The 19,705-nt window shown below is 49.7% G+C and overlaps 1 protein-coding gene across 1 annotated transcript in view; it reads right to left on the reverse strand.

The window, feature by feature from the left end:
* The window catches only part of VILL (villin like), a 34,152-nt gene extending 20,243 nt beyond the window's left edge, over window positions 1-13,909 (reverse strand). The window contains exons 1-3 of the mRNA XM_083823719.1: window positions 13,351-13,909; window positions 2,366-2,447; window positions 815-889 (exon numbers count right to left, since the gene is read on the reverse strand). Of these exons, the coding sequence (XP_083679845.1) occupies window positions 815-889; window positions 2,366-2,434 (144 nt within the window). The 5' untranslated portion in view covers window positions 2,435-2,447; window positions 13,351-13,909. The remainder of the gene's footprint in view (window positions 1-814; window positions 890-2,365; window positions 2,448-13,350) is intronic.
* Between the last annotated feature and the right edge of the window lie 5,796 nt (window positions 13,910-19,705).

Here is a 19,705-nt window from a genome sequence, read left to right on the forward strand (position 1 = left end):
TGAAGACGATCAAAGTCCCATTGTCCTGCAGACAATTTTTGTTTGGAGAGCATCCAAGATGCAGAAAGCAAAGATGAATATTTTTACCCTCTTATCTGCAGGTGGGAAGGAGAGTCATGGATTTTCTAAGGGCTTTTCTACCTGGGGAAGCTATTGCAACATAAGCTGAGCCTGTGAGCATCAAAATCTATAGTGATTATAGTCAGCCCCTTGCAAGGATGGTCTAAGCATGTCTTTGGGTGGCTGCTACCAAATCTATTCCCCAAAGCACTCAAAAGGTACCATAAAAGCATGTGCATGGTGAATTAGTGCAGATGAGTCATTGTGGGTTGTTATCCAGTCTGCTTTCCCAGCCTGATGTATAGTGAATATGCATTTGGTTAATGTGGAATAGTGAAGGCTTTTCTGTCTCTTGACTGATGGAGATGTTTGCAGAAGGAACACTCAGACCCAGAAGTGGGAAATGCTTCTAGTTCCCACCATATGGATGTTGTTTGATGCAATGGGGCCTGGATTGCTCTTTGCATTTGAATAGACTTGGAAGGAAGTCTGGGAGCTTAGTGCAGCACATTGTCCTCCCACAGAGGACACTTTGCACAACCCAACAGTAAGGTTAATTCTCAGAAGTTCCTTGTGCTTCTGGCTAGCTTGGGTACAACTGGTTGCAAGCAGGTCTGGATCTAATTTGGGAGGTCTCCTAAGGGGGAGAGGGAGAAGGGCTGCAGAGCCTCTCTACTGTCCAGCATTAGCTGGAACCAAAGAAACAACGTTGAACCTGTTGCCTACCAAAGAGACTAACATTTGCCTTACTTACGTGCAGAATTATGTAACAGTCCCCTTCAAAAAAAGTCCCATAAGCTTTTTCAGGTACAGGAACCATCTTCATATTCTGTAAGAAAATTAGTATTTGGGTCATTGATAGAACTTGCACAGGATACATGAAACACCAAGGTGACAATGAGGGTTTGGAAAAGGAAGAACCAGGGCTGTGCCTGTGGACTGGGAAAAGTCATTTCTAGGGGAAATTCCAAATGTACTAGGGGGTAAGAAGGTGTAAATGAAAATGCTGCTTGCCTAGACTGACAAGTATTTTTTTTTTTAACTCTCCTTTCCCATTTGCAATCCTGTAGGTCTAAGGCAAGAAGACCTAGAGGTCATGCTGAAGTCCTCCAGGGCTTGCATTTGTGGGGAACTTCCCAGGTGATTGCACACATCTCATCCTACATTTAGTTCTGGGGCATGGCTTTTAATCAGTACCCATAAAACTCAAGGATAATTTTCAGAGCTTTGTTAAGATAACCACTTTGTTTGGGATTCAGAGCAACTGGCAGTGCTGAGAAAAGATGGACACTTATGTGTCTTTCAACCCTCCAGACTCTTAATTGCATGTTCCATCTGGTACAAGTGCACAATTGAGCAGCCATGCCTGCCCAGCGTAGGTGGCTGGGTGTGCCACCCACCAGTACACACCGAGCTCCTGGGCTGGAACTTACTCTGTGGTTCCCTGGAATTAGAGACATGCATTTTTTTGGTGGCCTGACTTGTTTCCCAGCATACCAACCTGACCCTCGAGAACTGATACGTCTCTAATTACAGATCCTCTAGCAAACAGCTTGGTACAGTGTTTTGGAGAGAAATGGAAAGGCAAAGACCCTGTGGTATTGGGAACTTGGGTGGGATTTACAGACGGCCACCATCACTTAGAGACATGTGTTGGAGACCCTTCCCACTTCTCCCCTAGGCTGTCTATGCACCTCATTTTATGCCCCCTCTTGTTGCAGGGGAACATCCTCAGTGAAATGAACAAGAACAAAGCAAAACTGAGCTCCAAACTACAAGCAAAGACCACCCCAAGCAGAAGGTAACTTTGCAGGCTGCAATATCCCTGCAGTGTCCCATCAGTCAGAGTGGGAAAGCTAAGGATAAGATTGAAACAGACTCCATGGGATGCCTTCACTGCAAAAATATGTCTTCATCACGGCAGCTGCCACACTGCTGGTAAAGACTAAGGCTACTCATGCATAATCCTTCTTCTTGGTGAAACAAGTAATTCATTTCTAGTGTGCTAAAGCAGCCTTACAATTGTTCCCCAAACGGACTAAGAAAGACTCCAGTGCTGGAGGAACACCATCAGTCCCACCAAATTCATGTTTCCTTAGTCAGCATTATCCTTGTTTTACAGAGGAGGAACACCAAAACACCAAGCAACAACACATTCAAAGTGGCATAGGGAGAAGCTGTGTTTCCTGTTTCCCACTGCTGTATCTTATCTGTAAGACCCTCTTGTCCTACCCAGATTACTTCAAGAATATCTTCCTTGAAACACACACACAAGACATATGACATCATTGCCGTGTTGTCCTACCTCTATGCCCCATATCTGCAGTCCCAGCCTTCTCTCGATAGTTGGAAGATTTGTGTCACCGTCTGCCATCTTGCACTCTGAGCTAGAAGGGAAAAGAAGAAGAAAAAACAAAATAATTACAGTATTGGATACAACAGTAAGTGCGTTAGTCAGATGGCTTTCTCTTACAGTCAGTGGAGGTTTAGTAGAGATAGTCCCCACTTGAAGTGTCTCTGTCCCTCACCCTCTGCTGCCTATGAAGAGAGCACAGCCCAGCACAGATATAATTATCAACAATTAGGTGGGACGAAGTCCCATTCCCAGTGTATACATGCTCAGGGAGCTCCAACAAAGCACGAGAACACTGCCCATCAAAGCCTGGATGGGATACCATTGATTGGTATGGGATTGCTTTTCCCCTATTTGCATAGATGGAAAGGATTCAGCAAGGTGTTGAGCCTGACATCAGTACTGCTGTGCTCACACTGTGGCACAAGGGGTGGCAGAGACAATGGTGAACCTCCAGGAGACCCATGCCCTCCTGGAGCAGCCACGTCAGAAGGAGATTCAGGTCTAAATTAAACTACCTGCAAGGTATCTCAAGGTAGGGCACCAGGCTTTCATCTCCATTAGGGTCAATGGAGCCAGTGCAGCCAGCAGAGCACAGGGAGTGATTCAGCTGATGACCCAAACACCTACGTTATGTGTAGCCAGGCAGCTCCCTAGGCTCTGTTGCCTGCAGGGCAAAGTTGAGAGTTTCAGCTACCCACACAAAGGTATCTGGGGACATTTGAGATGGTTTGGGTATCTCCAGATGCCATTCTGAAAGGTGAAGGTCTCCCATCCATCATCATCTATCCTATCTGCCAGCTGTGAAAAGAAAAAAGGACTCCCCTTAGCTATGTTCCCTGCTCCCTCTGCCTGGATGGCCGATGTTTTGCTCAAGAAGCAACTTCTGAACCCAAGCGTTTACAGGGCAGCCTCCTGAAGCAGATCACAAGCAGTGTACATGAAAGCACCGGGTTATGTCCTAGCAGTGCTGGCTGGCCCGTGGGGCACAGCAGGTGCCTCCAGATCGATTTATCTCAGCTGCAGTGACCACAGGACAGGCTGTGATTGTGGAGGGGCAGCACCCACATCAGCCGATCCCGTGTGAGTCAGTCCTGCTCACAAACCAAGGCCCAGCTTCGAGAGAAAGCACGGCTCACTGATTTCTGCGTTTTGCATTCATTTGCTTTACAAGTGCCCTCCCCTGATTTGCATTTGCTCACGACAGACTGAACTATTGTACTGTGTTAAAAAAAAAAACACAACTTGATTGACTGCATTTTCTTTTCCGCTTCTGGGTGACATGGCGGCGCTGACTGTAGGCCGCGGCCTCCCCTGGGCTCCTCTGTTCTGCTGCAGGAAACTGCCTACAGGAAGGAACGGTGACATTTCTGCATGAACCTGGCACAATACCTGAGCCACAATAAGGTGAAAAATAAAAGAAGCCACCACACAAAGCCACGAAAGAAGCTTCTTCCGAGGAACAAAAGAACAAAGATGGATGAGCTCATGCCGGAAGGCGTGTTTATTGCCTGCGTTACAAAAGCACGGGGAGATACGCTGCACTTGTCATCGGTAAGTCATTAGAAGCCACGATCCTCCTCCTGAAGAGTTTTCACTTCATTAAGAGGACAAAAATTGCTGTTTGAAGGTTGGTCCATCCAGATTTACCACAGCCCGGAGCTGCCAGAGCCTGGCTCCGTGCCCAGGCAGTGGAGGGAAGCAGCTACCTCCCAGAGAGGTGTGAGCACAGCCCCAGCACCTCTCTGCTAACCGAGCAGGAGTCAGCAATGCTCACTCCTTGGACATGGATGTATCTGAAGGATTGTAGAAGATTGAGTCCACGTGGCCTCATGCATCTACCAGGAGTGCATTCAGCAACCCTCAGCTCCCTTTCAGCTCCTCCCAAATAGCTTCCAGGCAAGAGGACAAACAGCAAGAAGAAAAAAGCCATTTTTCATCTGGATTCCCAGAAAGGTAATTGAGACCCACATATAGTGAAAGCCAGATCCAGGAAGATATGTCAGCGTCTAAGTTGGAGCTAGACACTTTTGGGAACTCAGTCCTGACTCACCTACTGTGGAGTCTGTGGCTGCCAGCAGCTAAGGCCAGAAGCAAGGTCCCAGATCAGCTCTTTAACCAAAAGACCATCCTTTCATTTCAGAATAGCATTCAAAAAGCCTCTATCGAAGAAAAAAACAAGCGAAGCCGCCTTTCTTTAGCTATCTTTTCCATTTGTTTGTGTGTTTTTCCGTCCAGTCTAGCACCAAAACAATTGAAAGTAAAGCCAGTACGGAGGTTTGTATGTCAGGGAGCATTCGGGGGCTGAAATCTTTTAGTAAATCTGATGTTGCTCCCTGTGGAAGGCAGCAGGCGTCCTGCTCGCCTCCTAACAACAGGAAAACAGCAGCTGGCCGGCTGTGAAACACAGCTGGCGCCCTGCTTCTCCCAGCATCCTGTCCTCTCCCATCCAAAAAGTTAACCCAGAGGATCCTGAGAATCCTCTGAGCACAGACAACTGCGTTGGACAAAACCCTCCAGAAGCCAGCAATGTTTTACTGAAGTCCGTCTTTGACTCAAAATGGGGATCTTCCATCTCCTCTGCGCCTGGGGCTCCTTTTTCGGGCACCTGCACCTTAGCTCTGGTCCCATTTTTCTGGGAAATGCTGTCCCTCCCCTCCTCCTGAGTCATTTAATGGTTGAAGTGTGAAGCAGACAAGGTCAGCTGTTTCTTTGGACTTTCCAGCTTCTTCCGGCTGGTGGCCAAGTTAGAAATAGTAGGAATATGACTTCTATAATCAGACAGCTCATCTCAATAAAGATTTAATGTGGGTTTTTAATCAGACGGTCCCATAATTCAGCTCCTGCCCAGACACAAAATCCAGTATTAATGGAGTGAAAACTTCTCATCTGTGCTGAAAGCAGGAAGGGCAGAAACTTTTCTAATTTAAAAAAGAAAAAAAGAAACTTTACAAGGCTTGGGCTCACCGCGGGTTTTGAACAGCGATGTCCAGGTCAGTTCCTCTCTCATTCAAAATGGTTCTGCCCAGCACTCGGTGAAATGTGAAGCGAACTGCCTCTGGGGCAGGAATTCACCGAAAAAAAAAAAAGCTTGTTATGGAGGGTATTTGCTTTTTGCTATTTGCTATTTGCACAGACACAGCTTTACCTGTGAAGGGGAAAGAGAGGCACTAAAGCAGCTGTAGCTCTGTGATGTGGATTAGTAGCATGCAGCTATCCAATTTCCACCTCCAGGGCCAGCTACCCTATTTTCACCATTTCCACAGATTCTTGCAGCCTCAGAAAAAGGAGACAAGCTCACACCTTAGGTGCAGGCTGAGAGGAAGGATCAGAGGTCACTGCACGGCAAAGACAAATGTTGGCTCAGGGCTGCTCTGCTGGGTCATCGCTGCTTGGCTAAGATGTTATAAATGAAACTGGAAGAGCAAATGTTTCTGCTGGGCGAGGGCAGGGGACCTGGAAACCAAATGGAGGTGGCATGTAAAGTTACAAAGCTGGCGGGCAAGGGTAGATGGGTCTCCTTCACACTTGCTCTTCTTCACGTCCTGCCAAAATCAGAGCAATGCTCCTGCTTGGTAACTGATCCCCATCCCCTCTATAACCAGTGGGGAAGAGCTTTGCCTTCAAGAAGGACTAGATGACTAATTAAGTGTCAAGGTCATTCCCAAGATTGGTTAATATATAACATTTGGGGTGGAAGTGCCAACAATCACTGCTTGGTTTTGGGCAACCTGGTACGTGTTGAGAAAGCAGACTTAGGAGGAGGACATTTCTTCAGGCAGACTGGAGCTGTATGGGTGGGGAGGGAGAACAGGGGCTCAGAAGGGGGACAGGAGGTGATTTCAAGCTCCCGGAGTACGTTCTGAATTAATCCTGATTTGGCTTGTCTGGATTTTGGCGGTGCGCTTACTCGGCTGCAGTCACGGCAATAAAAAAAACCCAGTGAGATGACTAATGCTCTGTACAGCTTCGGGAAAATAGGAAGCAGCTGTGGCTCCAGGCTGAAAGGCCTAATTATTGGGAATACTTGGACTGGCATTAGATGAGGTAAAGCAGGGCTGTCCAATTGCTTACGTTGTCTCCACTATAGCTGGGTGTCTGGGCCGAAGGAGGTGCCGATTTTTGTTTGCACAGGGGGCAGCAGTTTACTCTTGTTTTGCCCCAAGGAATGAAATTCAGTGCTGAGCTACCTATTTTCCTGTTGCAGGAGGAGAAAAAGTGGTTTTCCATCTCACATGGAAATGACCGGTGGGAGGCTCGGCCGTGGGGCTTGTCTTCCCTTTTAATGCCATCACATGGGCACTCGTGTAATATCCTCCTCCAATTTTTCAGCAGGAAGGCAAAATTCACATAAGTGAGAGTGCCCACAAGGTATAATATCCACAGGTATATGGGTGTGCTGGTGACAGCTCCGATCCTCTCGCACAGACACAGGAGGGCTGCAGTCAGAGAGGCTGAATCTCATCACCCATGTTGGACGTGCAGGGACGTGGTGACGAGGCAGAGGATGGGATATGTGCTTTGGAGGGTGGCAAAAGAAGAAAAGAGCACATTTCAGAGCACCCTCCTTCTCTAGACCCCTCGAGGTCCAGGTTCAGGAGCTCGGTGTGGCCAGCGTGCCAAGGAGAGGGCTCTGCACAGACGCTGACCACGGAGAGCACTTCAGCCCTCTTGGAAAGAGCTGTTGCCTGGCAGCTAAAATTACGTAAAAGAAGCCTTGAAATAAGATGCTATTTCTGATCACGGTGGGCAATTAAACATTGGAACAGCTTATTAGGGAAGCTGGCAGGCTTGGCTTTACTTAATGTCTTTGAAATGAGACGGCTAAATGGCCAGGGTGTGCTCTCTGGGCTCGGATCCTCACAGCCTGGGAGCAGGAGGCCCCCACAGGTGCTGCCCCTCCTGTCAGCTGGGCAACGAGGTGATAGCATGGATCGGTCCTCATGCTTCAGGGCTTCACCCAGCCACCCCCTCGGGTCCAAAAAGATCCCCTATCCTTGCTAGCAAATCATCCAGGTGGCTTACAAAAGGGGTTGGATGGCTTTGTCAGTCTGAAGGAAGATGGATCCAAATTTGAGATGGTGTGTTGGGCACAATGAGCTAGGATTAAGAAGAAACTTCTTGCTCACCTTCTCAGGGTCACTGGCTCTAGAGCTAAGAAGGAACCTTCCCTGAGTTCAGTGGGCATGTTTCCACCTTCTTCCATCTTTTCTTTGCTCACAGGGCAAGGGCTGGGGTGCTGAGGACTGAGATGCTAAAATCTGTTCAGAGTTAATGTGAGGGAAAACTTAAGGGCCTGGGATGAAGAGGAGAAAACTGAGATGATTTTATGCTTGTGATAGTCCCTCAAACTGGAAGTGCTCTATACCCCAGGAGAGGTTTATATTCCCTTTATATTCTCTGTAAAAGATGCACAAACCTGGATCCACCCAACCAAGTCACTTCTCAGGGGCTGAATGAGCAAAAAGCAGTTTGCTCTGGCTGACAAAAGATGACCACCCTCCCCCAGGACCCAGCTACTGTCTCTCTTGAACCCTGGGAATTTACCTGATATCCAGCCACTGTCCCAGGGCACTACCAAGATGCAGACCTTTGGCTCAGCATCTCTCTCTGTAACCCGTACTTTCACCTCCTGTCCATTTCTGATGTTTCTGCCTTGCTTTGTAGCTTACACAGTCTTTCCCAGAAACCCACTGATGCTGTGAACCTTCACCTTTCAGCCCCTCCTAAGTCACAGGCAGATGGGCTTTGCACTAATTCTCCAAACTTACGACTGCTTAAAAGGAAGGAGCAGAAGTAATGCTTTACTGGGAAATAACCACCTTCCCAGCTGCTGCAGCCCTCAATCTGTACCTCATCTGCCTCTTCAAATTCCTTGGAGGACATCTCACTTAGGAGGGCCAGCAAACCACAGTTTATCTGCTCTGACTTTGACTAGTCTCTGCAGCTGCCTCATTTCCACCTGCCATAAATTCTAGCTTAACACATTGCTCCATCCAGAAAGCCTTGCTCACCTCTCCACACCTCCCTTTATGACCTCCTTTGTTCTCCCTGTTCATCTGACTGCTGGTAGCTTTCCAGCAGCCTGATCTTCAAGCAGATGGTCTTAGGAAACTGATTTGTAGGAGCAGATTTTCCCAAACTGCTGCTATTTCAGAATCCTCCTGCTAAAATGTTAACGTCTATTTTCCCTGAGAAGGGTAGAGATGCGCTGTCTCCTCAAACTTCTCTGCAACATAACAGCAACGTACTGGCAATTCAGTAGAAATCCTGACACCAGACACAGCCCCCGGGTCACACAGATGGAGTTTCCACACTCATCATACTGAGCGGAGAGACAGGTGCTCAGCAGAGACTGACACAAAAAAGGAGAGCAAATTGGCTAAACATAGAGGCTGGCGGTGCTTGCCTTGGTGTCCTACCCCTGCTGCTCTTGACCGAGTGCTGTCCCATGAAGTCCTTCTTCTCCAGGCTGTCTGTGGAAGCAGCAGGCTCACCAGCAGCTCTCCGGGGAGAGGGCAGCTCTGTTAGACCCAAAGCTTTCTGAACCAGCAGCAGACTCTGTGCTGCAGCCACTGCCCCCTGAGATCAGTCCCAGCGACCTGCACTGAACTCGTTCAGTGCAAACCCACCTCTCCCCGAGGATCTGGCTGTGAGAAAGAGCAGTGGCACAAGCACAAGTAGCTTCTGGAAGCTGTACACAAGTGCCTTGCAGCAGCGCTGCCCCTGGTGCGGTGCCAGGTGCATTATTTTCAAATAATAAAATGCAGCTGGACCCACGCCTGCTCCAGAGGTATCCATTCCACCCCTGGCTCCTCGTCGTGAGGTTATTGAGTCGGTAACGGTACAGAGCCATCCCCAGGGAAAGGCAAGCAAGAAGCCTGCCAATTCATTACGAACAAATCTCTCCTTTCTTTCAGCTCTTCCTGCCCTGGTGAAAGGGAGCGATCGCTGGCTCGGGACCAGCCCTGCGTCCGAAGGCAGGGCTCCATGCCACAGCGAGGGCAAAGAGATGCACGCAGAAGGAAAACAAAGCTGAGGCCATTTTAATTCCTCTTCCTGGTTCCCAGAGAAGCGGTTCGGTTAGCAGCGTTGTCAGAAACTTCTCGTTCCTCACCGCCTCCAGGAAAAAAAAAAGGTATGATCCTCTCCCACATCAGCATTTTAACAGTGTTGTTAAACCTAATGACCGCAGGTAAGTAAAACACGAGCTGAGACATCAGGGAGGAGGACGTGTGTTTGGTCATGTGTACAAGAGCTTCTTGAGCCCCAGGGAGCACCGGAGCTCAGACGCATGCAGGAACTGTAAGGTGCATGCAGCTGCCTGTAAGGACAGCTGAGAAGAGACCCCCAAAAGAAGGCATTTTCCCAGCTGACACCGAATAAAGGCCACTGTGTAGGGTTAAAAGAGCCTGGAGAAAGACCAGGAAAGGATGAGATTTGTCTGTACCCGCTTGGATATCTCAGTTTTAGGTGCTCAAGTCTGAGGACTCTCCCTGGGTGGTTCCCCTCCTCCTGACGTTGGGTCTAGGGCAGGTCTGGTGAACCTCAGTCAGGAGGGACTCAATTTAAAAGGGAAGCCCCTGGGTGGAGAGCCCAGTGTCCCACACTGTCCCTCGCCTCTTGCAGAGCGTGGGAGCTCAGCCCCATCCTCCATGACCAAAACCCTGCCTCATTTCCCAGGTCTGAAGGCCCTGACACAGGTATGTCAGCGAGAACTGAGCCTAACACCGCAAACAAACCCCAGTGAAACCCAACCAAGCCCACCTATGCCATCCTCTTCAAAAGCCAAGTCTAGGAGTTAAAGTTTTTGCCTACTGCATGCAACAATTTTTTTTATCTATTGTGAGAGTGCCCATGCACGTGTGCGCACACATACCTGCATACAAGATAAGAGTGAGTTTCCCTGGAGCAGCGTTTAAGTAGTGCAGTCGAATAAGCCCTTGCTATCAGGACTTTTGTTTGCTGGTGATGGAGCAGGGCTGCTGGCCTGGCTTCTCTCAGATGAGCTGGAGAACCCAACCCACCCTTCTTTGACTAGGACAGGGTGCTGAGCCAAGGTGCGAGTTCCCTTATACAAGCTTCAATGACTTGAAACAGAGCCAGACCTTCACGGGCTCTTCTCTCAAGGGAACCCCAGCAGCACCCACACTGGCGTTATCTTGTAAGCTTCTCTGAAACTGGAGGGGAGTTCAGAGTGTGTCTGGCACTCGTCTGGCATGACAAGGGAAATCCATCCCACACAGGTCCTCAGCACGCAAGCGCGAGGAGACTCTGCACCCCCGTCTTGCTAGAAATGAAGGCCAGCTTTGAGAGAGCAGCACGGCAACTGCATAAAGCCGAATGAATAAAACATCCCTGCAAATGCTGCAAAGAGCTTTAGAAAGAGTCATTCATCCGGGACCTGGTTTTGCAACCAGAGCTGCCAATGGGAGGTTTGTCTGGGTGCTGAGAGGGAAATCAGGCCTCTGAAAGATGGGATGGGTGGGATTTGCTCAGGCCCAGAGAGCTACTTCCTAGGCAGCAGCAAAGGACAGTAATTCGGGCTCTGGCAGCCTCCCAAAGAGAAGGTGGGTATCTCGACGGCCTCAATCATCCAAAAGAGAACACGACTTCTAGTGCCGCCCGTTTCCTATTCTGTTCAGCTGTTTTTCTAAGAGCAGTTTTAAATAAAGGGCTACCCAGAAACGTATTCTTTCACTCCAGGGCATGGCAAAAGGACATTTTTAGGTAGGAGAGGCTGGCTGCTCTGAATAGCCCATTCCACAGGAAATGCCCAGGATGGAGCAAAACCGTGTAATTTTGCATCCCCTGTGCCTCATGCCTTTGACGTGGATGTAAAGTGAGGACAAGTTTTAGTCTGCCCAGCACTGCCTCAGATAAACATGAGTAGGCTCAGATAAAAGATAATGAATGGTAGGATTTCTGTTTCAAGCAAAGGTCCTTGGAAATCAAGGCAACTGGAGCAGATGCACAGTACCCTGTACTAAAAATCATTACATATAAGAGGACTCTTCGGACTGAAGGATGCCAAAGACTTAGGGACAACATTCACCCTTTTCTGCATTCCTTTTGCAGCCAAAACCATCAACGGAAATGAATAATCACCCAGGAGAAACCATTTCCAGGGTTGTTTTATGTGGAAAGGGAAAGGATAGATGAGAGGTGTTAATGGGCCTTAGGAGCATGTATAAGGTGTGTTTGTCTGAGGGGTCAAGAGAAGCAGAAGAATATGTGGTAATAAAAGAGAGATAGAGCTGAGATATTTTGGGTGTGGGATGTCCACATGAAAGCCCTTCCTTGCACAGGTGGACACGTCACACATAGCTGAGCAGCTTTTAGGACAGACACAGAAAGCCCAACCCATGGATTTGTGCTGGTCACTGAGCAAGAGTCAGGAGGCTGCAAGGAGCCCGTTCCTTGAGAGTAACGAGGGCCCTTGACGAGGGCTAATTGTGATACATTTCTTCTCCAGGGGTGGGGCAGGTAGCACAAAGGCTTTCACCGTGTCCCACGCTCCTCTTCATCACACAGGGCATTTCAGAGCTTGGCATCAAAGCAGGCTGTGTTATATTTAGCTTTATCAAAACTTCCTCGTCCAACAGGCTGTGCCCAGCACGGACCCAGCCTGGAGTCACAGAGCTCATGGTGCATCTCCTTCACGTGCCACGGATCCCATACCTCCCTGGGGGCTCCAGGGCAGAAAAGGTAACAAACACCAAGCTTCAAGTCGAGAAAAACACGTGCAGGTCAGTGGGAAAGACCAAGAGAGACCGTGAGCATCTTTAGCATCCTTGGCCAGTCAAGAGCAGAGATTCATTGTCTCAACCTAACCAGGAACCTCAGGACACAGGGGAAGGAAGGAGACCAGGGTGACACTGCTTGTGGCCATGGTAGGAAACCTTTGCTCCCAGCTGGGAGACCTTGACAACTGTTGCCACAAAGTCCTGCCTAGGAAATCACGGCACAAGACCTACACTGCCGCCGGTTGGAAGGGAGCTGGAGGAGGAGAAGGACTGGCCTACCTGCCAGGAGGAATGCGAGGAAACAGGCAAGGAATGGTAAAGCCCCACCGACACAGAAGGCTGATGCCCTCTGATTGTCTAATCTCCACTTTGCAAGCTTTAATCTACCCATTTAGCCGCGACGTGTAAAGAGCACCTGGATGATTCACCAACTAAGTGCTACCCTGGTGGGGCCAGTTTGCCTCAGCTGTTGTAATATTTGTTTACACCTGTGCTAGGACAGCCTTGAACAAACGCAAACCTCCCACGGATGCTAATTCATATCGGTTCTCCTTTCTGTTAAATATTTATGCTCTTAATAGACACGCCTAAGAAAAATACTGGCAAGTAAGCCTGCAGCTCAACTCCATTACTACTCAGTTTTATCTCTGTGCAATCTGCATCTCAAATGAACAAGAAGAGAAAACAATCTGTACTGGTAGAGCAAACAGCCCGGCATTCAGCCATTAGCAGATTTATCCATTAGACTACAGCAAGACCCATGGGTCAGGATGTCCAGCAAGTTTTTTTCACTGCTCGGACTCGTAACCACATCACACAGGCTTCGGGCAAGTCCCCATGGCAGCAAGAAGTGAAACAAACCGGGTTAAAGCCAAATGCCGTTAATTGCTTTTTGGGTGAAATCACTGCCTTTCTGTGCAGAGAGCTCAACGAGAAGCATGTGTCCTCCAAACCACGGCCGATACTCGCTGCCTACCCAGTCGCAGCGGCAGCACCAGGCACGGTGCAAATCTGGGGGGCTCATTGCTTTTAGTAGAGACCCAGGCTTCCACCAGGAGAGCTTTTTTTATTTTATGAAATACTTTTTCCTTTTTTCTTTTTTATTTCTCACTCTCCCACCCAGCAAGAGTGGTCACGAAACCCTTCTGGCCTTCCCACTGAAAGCAGGAGGGGTGCAGAAAAGCCGCTTACCTTGCAATGCGCACGGTGGTGTCCTCGCAGGTCTCCCTTCTCCGCACACCCAGCACTTTCTCTCCTCTTTGGTGAGCTAGTTTCAAGGCACTTTTTGTTTGCTGTTCTGCTACCTTGTCAGCTAGGGAACGGCAGTGCTCGGTAATTCAATCCCCTACTTAGCTGCAGACACTCCTACTGGCGGATCACACCCATTCCCCCGCGCACTGAGGGACAAAGACGGAGCCAGTATGAGAGGGTTTCAACCAACTCGCTGTTTGCATTAAATATCCACCACCGCCGCACTCATCCAGCGCTAATGATTAAGGGCTGCTTTAATTAGAAACCTGTTTTGTCCAGATTTAAAGGGCAGGAGTTGGTTTTCCTCCTCTTTACTCTGGCTGAGCTGCGCAAAGCCAGGCGCGGTGCTGCTCAGTGCCACATCAACGCTTGGGCCCCGGTGTCCCAGCTCCCATTCCTGGCTCTGACTGTCCCAGATTTCAGCAGCCAGCTGCCAAAATAGTCTGAGGGAGAGGTGCTGTGGGCAGAAAACCTTCACGATCTCCCGTGGTGCATGTGCAGCCCTGGGGGTGAGGTTTGCCTTCAGGATTAAAGGCTGAAACGGGCATGTGACGGAGCACCGGAGCGTGCAGCCAGGCTGCCCTCCCAGGAGAAAATAATGATAAACCAGAAAATCCCTGCGAAGCTGGCGGTGTTTGCTGTGGCCGCCTCCCGCAGCAGAAAGCTCTCCCCTTTGAGGGGAAAGCCTGTAGCTGGTGGTTCAGACGTGGCGTGAGATAACTCAGATAGGCTGTGTGCCTACCTCCCTGACAGAAGTGATATATCAGAAATGGGGTGGGTTTCACCCTTGTGATGCGCTTGGAAACACACGTGTGGACACATGTTTTGATATGGTGGATCATCGTTAAGAAAAAAGCATCTGCAAGAGGGTGGCTGTAATATGAAGTTAGCCCCTCTGAAAGGGCCATCTCCTTTCTGTCCCAACCGCTCCTGCCTGGCGTCTGCATGGTGCTGCTCATGGCTGATAGTGGGAACCCTGGAGAGGGGTTGAGGCAACACTCTTTAACCTGTTGTCACCAGGTGGCGTTGCCTTTGGGGGCCAGGACACCTTGGGTGTCCACAGAGTTAGGACTACCCAGCACCGAGAGAACATTTGCCCTGCATGTACACCTCTGCTTTTCAACTGATTTGCTGCATGCTTTGGGGTAGGTTGCTCGGACCTAGACCTTCAGAGAAATTCAGAGGCCAGGCTTCCACTGATGCCCATGGGAAATGAGCCTCGGAACATCAATCCCATCCATCTCCTGTGCTCCCCTATGAAACGAGAATACCAGCCCTGCTCCACCTTTTGCAGCAGAGGGAAAAGGTCACCAGGCATTCAGTATAAGAAAGAAGATCATATGCGCAGCAGAGAGATACCAGAGAGGACCATGCCCAAGATGGTGTAGAGTTGGGCTTGAAATATCTCCAAGGATGGAGACACCACAGCCCCTTTGGACTAGGAACTAAATAAGAAGCTTCTTTTGCCATTTTCTTAATTTCTTAGAATAACCCACATAAACTTAAAATGGATATGCTGGATTAAACAAACACAGTTTCCACAGATATTGTCCACTGACCCACCTCAGAGCTGAGGAACCTCTAACAGGAAGAGTGCCCAAAGTATTCGTGACGTTGGGTACAGACCAGCGGGCCACTAATCACGATGGCTGCAGATCAGGGTGCAGGCTGAACTTGCTCATTCTCCCTGTGTGTGCCCATATTTGAGAGGAACCTTTCAGAAAGCTCATGGTTTCACGGCTGAAGATGCCAAGCTATCAGTGAACATTTTGTCCCTTGATGTCAGCAGGTTACAGCTCACAAAACCCATAACAGCCTTCACCTTGCTTTTTTGATTCTTTTCATTTCTGAAACGTTCATGCTGAGTAATTCATGTTACAGGGAGCAGAGGGATGATGTTTTGGGTCTTCCTCCAGCCCACAGGAGATGGGGACCTCCGGCAGGGCCTGCCTTTGCCTTAGGAGTCAGCCCCAAGCCTTCACCAGCTTTGAGGGTTACACACCTGGCTTTGGTGGGAGGTGGTAGGATCTGGGGAAGGACACCTGGGGACATCAGAGGATTGGCACCAAACTCCATCATCAGTTCCCCTTTAGCTGCATGAAGTCATTATCACCAGCACCATGGGTTTAATTAATAGCGTCTGCATGTCTGGGTCCTACTCAGTGCTGATAGATGCTGATGTAAACCAACCCATTTCCAGGGCTGCAGCTGCACGAACTGGGGCTCTGGCATGAAGCAGGTCATTCCTATACCTACCACTTTGGTTGCAAGGCACATTTGGCTCCTGCACAAATTATGTTTGAGCTGCCTGTCCCTACTCCTTTCAACTTTTGTAGTGAAAAAAATAGTAAATAACCCTGGTGAGCTGCTAAGGAGCCCAAATCTGTAGAAATATACGTACAGCAGTTTAGAACAGTCGGTGCTGAGGGAAAAGGAAATGTTCGTCGTAAAATATGGGCTCATTCAGTGCTGAGCTGTAGGCACTTTTGCTTCCTGCTAATTTTGGTCGTGCCATGGGGTTACGGAGCAGAAAACATTATTTCCAAGCAGTTTAGCTTGGTACTGGTGGAAAACAGAACAGCCTGACTTTTGTAACCGTACATAATCTGAGCTGTTCCCGTCCCAGCTACGTTTCACACATGCGTGACCTGATGCAATCCTATTCTCATCCTGAGCCTTGACCTGGTATTCCCAGAGCTCAAAGACCTTGCGGTTAAAGGATATTTTACATATGTACGACTGGCAGATGAGGCTGTTTTCGGTGTCCCAGTGCAAGCCTAAGACACTGAAGACATTGTCATAGGGATGTGCTTGGGGAAATCAGAGGGTACTGGGAGGAAGACTCTGTTGAAGCACACAATCAAGGTTTGGCAATGTAGTGGCCCCCATCTGCCTCACCCTTGGCCACCCCAATTGCCTGTGGACAAGGTTAACATTGTGCACGGGGAAACAGGCTCTGCCAAAGACGTATTTGTCAAATGACACATTGCAAAGGTATTTCCACCCCACTTTCGGGTACAGAGCTCCGGGAGGAAGAGGGAAAGGCCAAACCCTGCGGGTGAGATAACACGGCAGGGGCCTCGTGCTTTGGAGAAGTGAGGGAAGGAGACAAAAACCCATACAAGAGAGCAGTGCAGGGACCCATTGCTACTTATATGGGGTTATACGACTGGTAGCAGCCAGGCACTGCATGGATTTCTGAGAATGCTGCAGGAGAGCTTTCCTTGACCCAAAATGTGACATTTTACTACACGTTCCTCACTCAGGCACTTCTCTGCCCTGCAAAATCGCTGTGTCCAAATGTAATCACACATCATGCCTCTTGCAGACCTGCCTGCAGGTCTGATAGAGGAGGACTGGGCTGTAATTTACTGTTCCTGTGGTCTGTTGTGCTCCTGGGTATGGGAAAAAGATGCAAAAGCAATGCATATAAAGGTATTTTGACCACAATACATGCAAGGAACTCACTTGTGGGGGCTTATAACTTGCTGATGCATCAGAGGCACCCAGAAGAAGGTAAAGAGCCAGCCTCAGCATCCAAGCCATGAGCAAGACAGGGCTGGAGGGCAGCTGGCAGGGACTGAGCACCAGCCTCAGGATTTGGCCCTGCTGCCTGCAAGGGGAGGCTGGCTGCAGGGAGGCACTTGGCCATGGGGGAAGGGGAACGCAGCTTTACTCTTTGGCCCGGTGGGTTTGGACCAGTGGAGGTCAGGGCTCGGAATGGAAAGTATTTCTCAGGGTAAAGCTCTGCCAGAACCAGCTGACACGGCAGCACAGAGCTGCCTGTGCCGGGCAGTGGTGTTCTGGTTAATGGTTAACTGCAGCAAATGGAAACGTCTCGGAACTGGGGAAGGTGCCCGGGCACTGGGTGAGGAGTGTTCCTGTGCAGGGCTGTCTTGCACCAGCCAGAACAAAGTGGCCTTCGGCGGCAGTGAGTCCTCCTCGCCTCGGCAGGCAGCTCTAGGCTCACGGAGATGCCTCCATCCCTCGGATGAGCCCTTCCACCTCGGCTCTCGGGCAATGGAGCCCTGCACACATCGGCTCCTGCAGTGGCAGGGGCAGGATGGGCCAAACTCTCTCCTCCCAACACGGAAGGAAGGAGAGGCCTTGGAAAGCCAAGGACTCAAGGTTAAATGCTGATTTCAGGCAGGAATATCTTGGTGGGAGCTCTGGAGAGCCGGTTCGCCTTCCCGGAGCCCACAGCTTGCAGCAGGCTGAGACAGGAGCAGTACCTCTGGCACAGCAAAACCTGTACTGGTTGCTCCAATTTACTGTTTGGCAACCTTGGTGCAAACCCCATTTAAAGACAGCTATGATAGGATGAGAACTGTGGATATGAGGCTCATATTTCCTCAGGATTATGAGGGAAAGTCCCTCTTGCAAAAGAAAAGGAGAGAGGGCCAGAGACGGTGTCACCTTGTAGCACCACAGCAAGGTCTGCCAGGGCTTCTGCTCAGCCTCGAACCCCTCTTCTACACCCTAAAATATCTACAGCCCATCCTTGGAGGTGGGAGGCACAACTCTAAGTCTCTGCTAATAAGGAGAAATACCTCAGCGATGATACCTGCATTCACTACAGCGAAGTTGAAGGACATGGTCATACAGTGTCAGCCCTCCCTTGGCCTTGCTGTGTGAGCACTGACCACTACCGAAAGCTTTGCAGGGTGCTACGCTGCATTGGATTTTGTTTTCCAAAATTATATTTGGGAGGACGTGGAGGAAAATCCTCAGGGAGCAGCTCCTCACCTTCGGGAGGTCAATCAGTTTTGCTGGCCCTACCTGGGGGCACGGGGGTCACGCGTTCCTCTGCTCCCTTCTCCACGTGCTTGCTCGTGCCAAGAACTAACAGGTGTGCTGAGAAAACAGGATGGCCCAGGTGGGGCCGTGCGGCGTGGCACGGGCAAACAGCGGCCCTGGCTGCCTTCCAGAGGGAACGGAGAGGAGGAATGCGGCAGTGGGGCCCCCGTGCAGATCCAGCCATTTTCAGGCCTTCACTTCATCTGGGGAGGCTTCCAGAAGAACACGAGTCCCCCAGACCTCTCACCCCATGTCACCGTCAGACCCTACCCCTAATGCTGGTCCGGAGTTTGGGCATCTGATGTTCTTCAGGTTATTGGCTGGATGCCTGCTAGGATGAATGAGGTTTGTGCTTCCATTTTCTACTGCTTCAGAAAATGTCTCTGTTTCTCCAGAAAGCCAAAAGGCTTTGGGGAAGTACTCAGTGTCAATGAAGGCTCAGCAGGACTTGGCCCTTTAAGTAAAGAGATGGAGATTTTAAAGGGATGAGCTTCAAGGCAATGCGGTGATCTACACAGAGTCTAACCCTGGGGGAACGATGTGCAGGAGAACCGAGCTGTTGCATTCCTTTCCCTGAGTGTTTTCCTTGGTTTTACATAAACTGCAACCAGCTGAGCTGAGGTTCGGGGCTGTCAGCTGTTAATAACCCTTATTAAATTACCAACTTCCTTTAGAGATCTCAGATTCTGATTCAGCCCTTTACAGAGCAAGCACAGACACCTAAACTGATAATCCCAGGGTAAGTGATTGTGGGAGCCTGGCCCTGTGTTTACCTCTCTCACGTCAGTCTTCAATCGGTAGCAGGGATCGTCAGCTGGGAGATGGATAAGGTCTCCTGATCAGTATTAATGTGGGAACTGAGTAATAGAGGCATAAATAAGCCCAAATCACCCAAGCAGCAGCCTGTTGACTTGGTCACGAAGACGAACCTCCTCCTAAGTGTCCTGTCACCACTTTGTCTTCAGTCCTCAGCTGTAGCACGGAGCAGACGTTCCCCTAGGTAGAGCAGAGCCTACCTTGAAGAGGAAGAGAAGGAGGGGAGGAAGACAGAGAGCAGGGAGGATCAGTAAAACCAAACATCCCTACAAACGGGCCAGCCCTGCACATTGCCGTACGGATAGCTCAGGAATTTCACAAAACCTCAGGGGCTCTCTCTCAGCCCTAATGAAAACCGTATGAAACCCAGCAAATTCCAGCACGCTTTGGTCAGGGTCATCGAGCAAAGCCTCTGCAGTTTCCAGCGCCAGCTGAATCCAGCAGAAAGCAGACATTTCACAGCAAGGACTGCACACGCAGGGAAGGCACGGCCATGCCAGCACCAGTTAATGGCTGTGTGACCACGGCAGCCTTTGGTGGCAAAGAAGTAACTTGCTCACCTCACGGTGCTCACATCCCCAGAGATCCTGGGGACTGTCCTGGCATGGGAATTGCACCATGAACAAGTAGGATGCAGAAAAGGAGGTTATTTATGCCTTTTTGGCCACAATTACACGGGAAG

This window comes from Anser anser (assembly GCF_964211835.1).
Source record: "Anser anser genome assembly, chromosome: 2".
Taxonomy (NCBI): Eukaryota; Metazoa; Chordata; class Aves; order Anseriformes; family Anatidae; genus Anser; species Anser anser.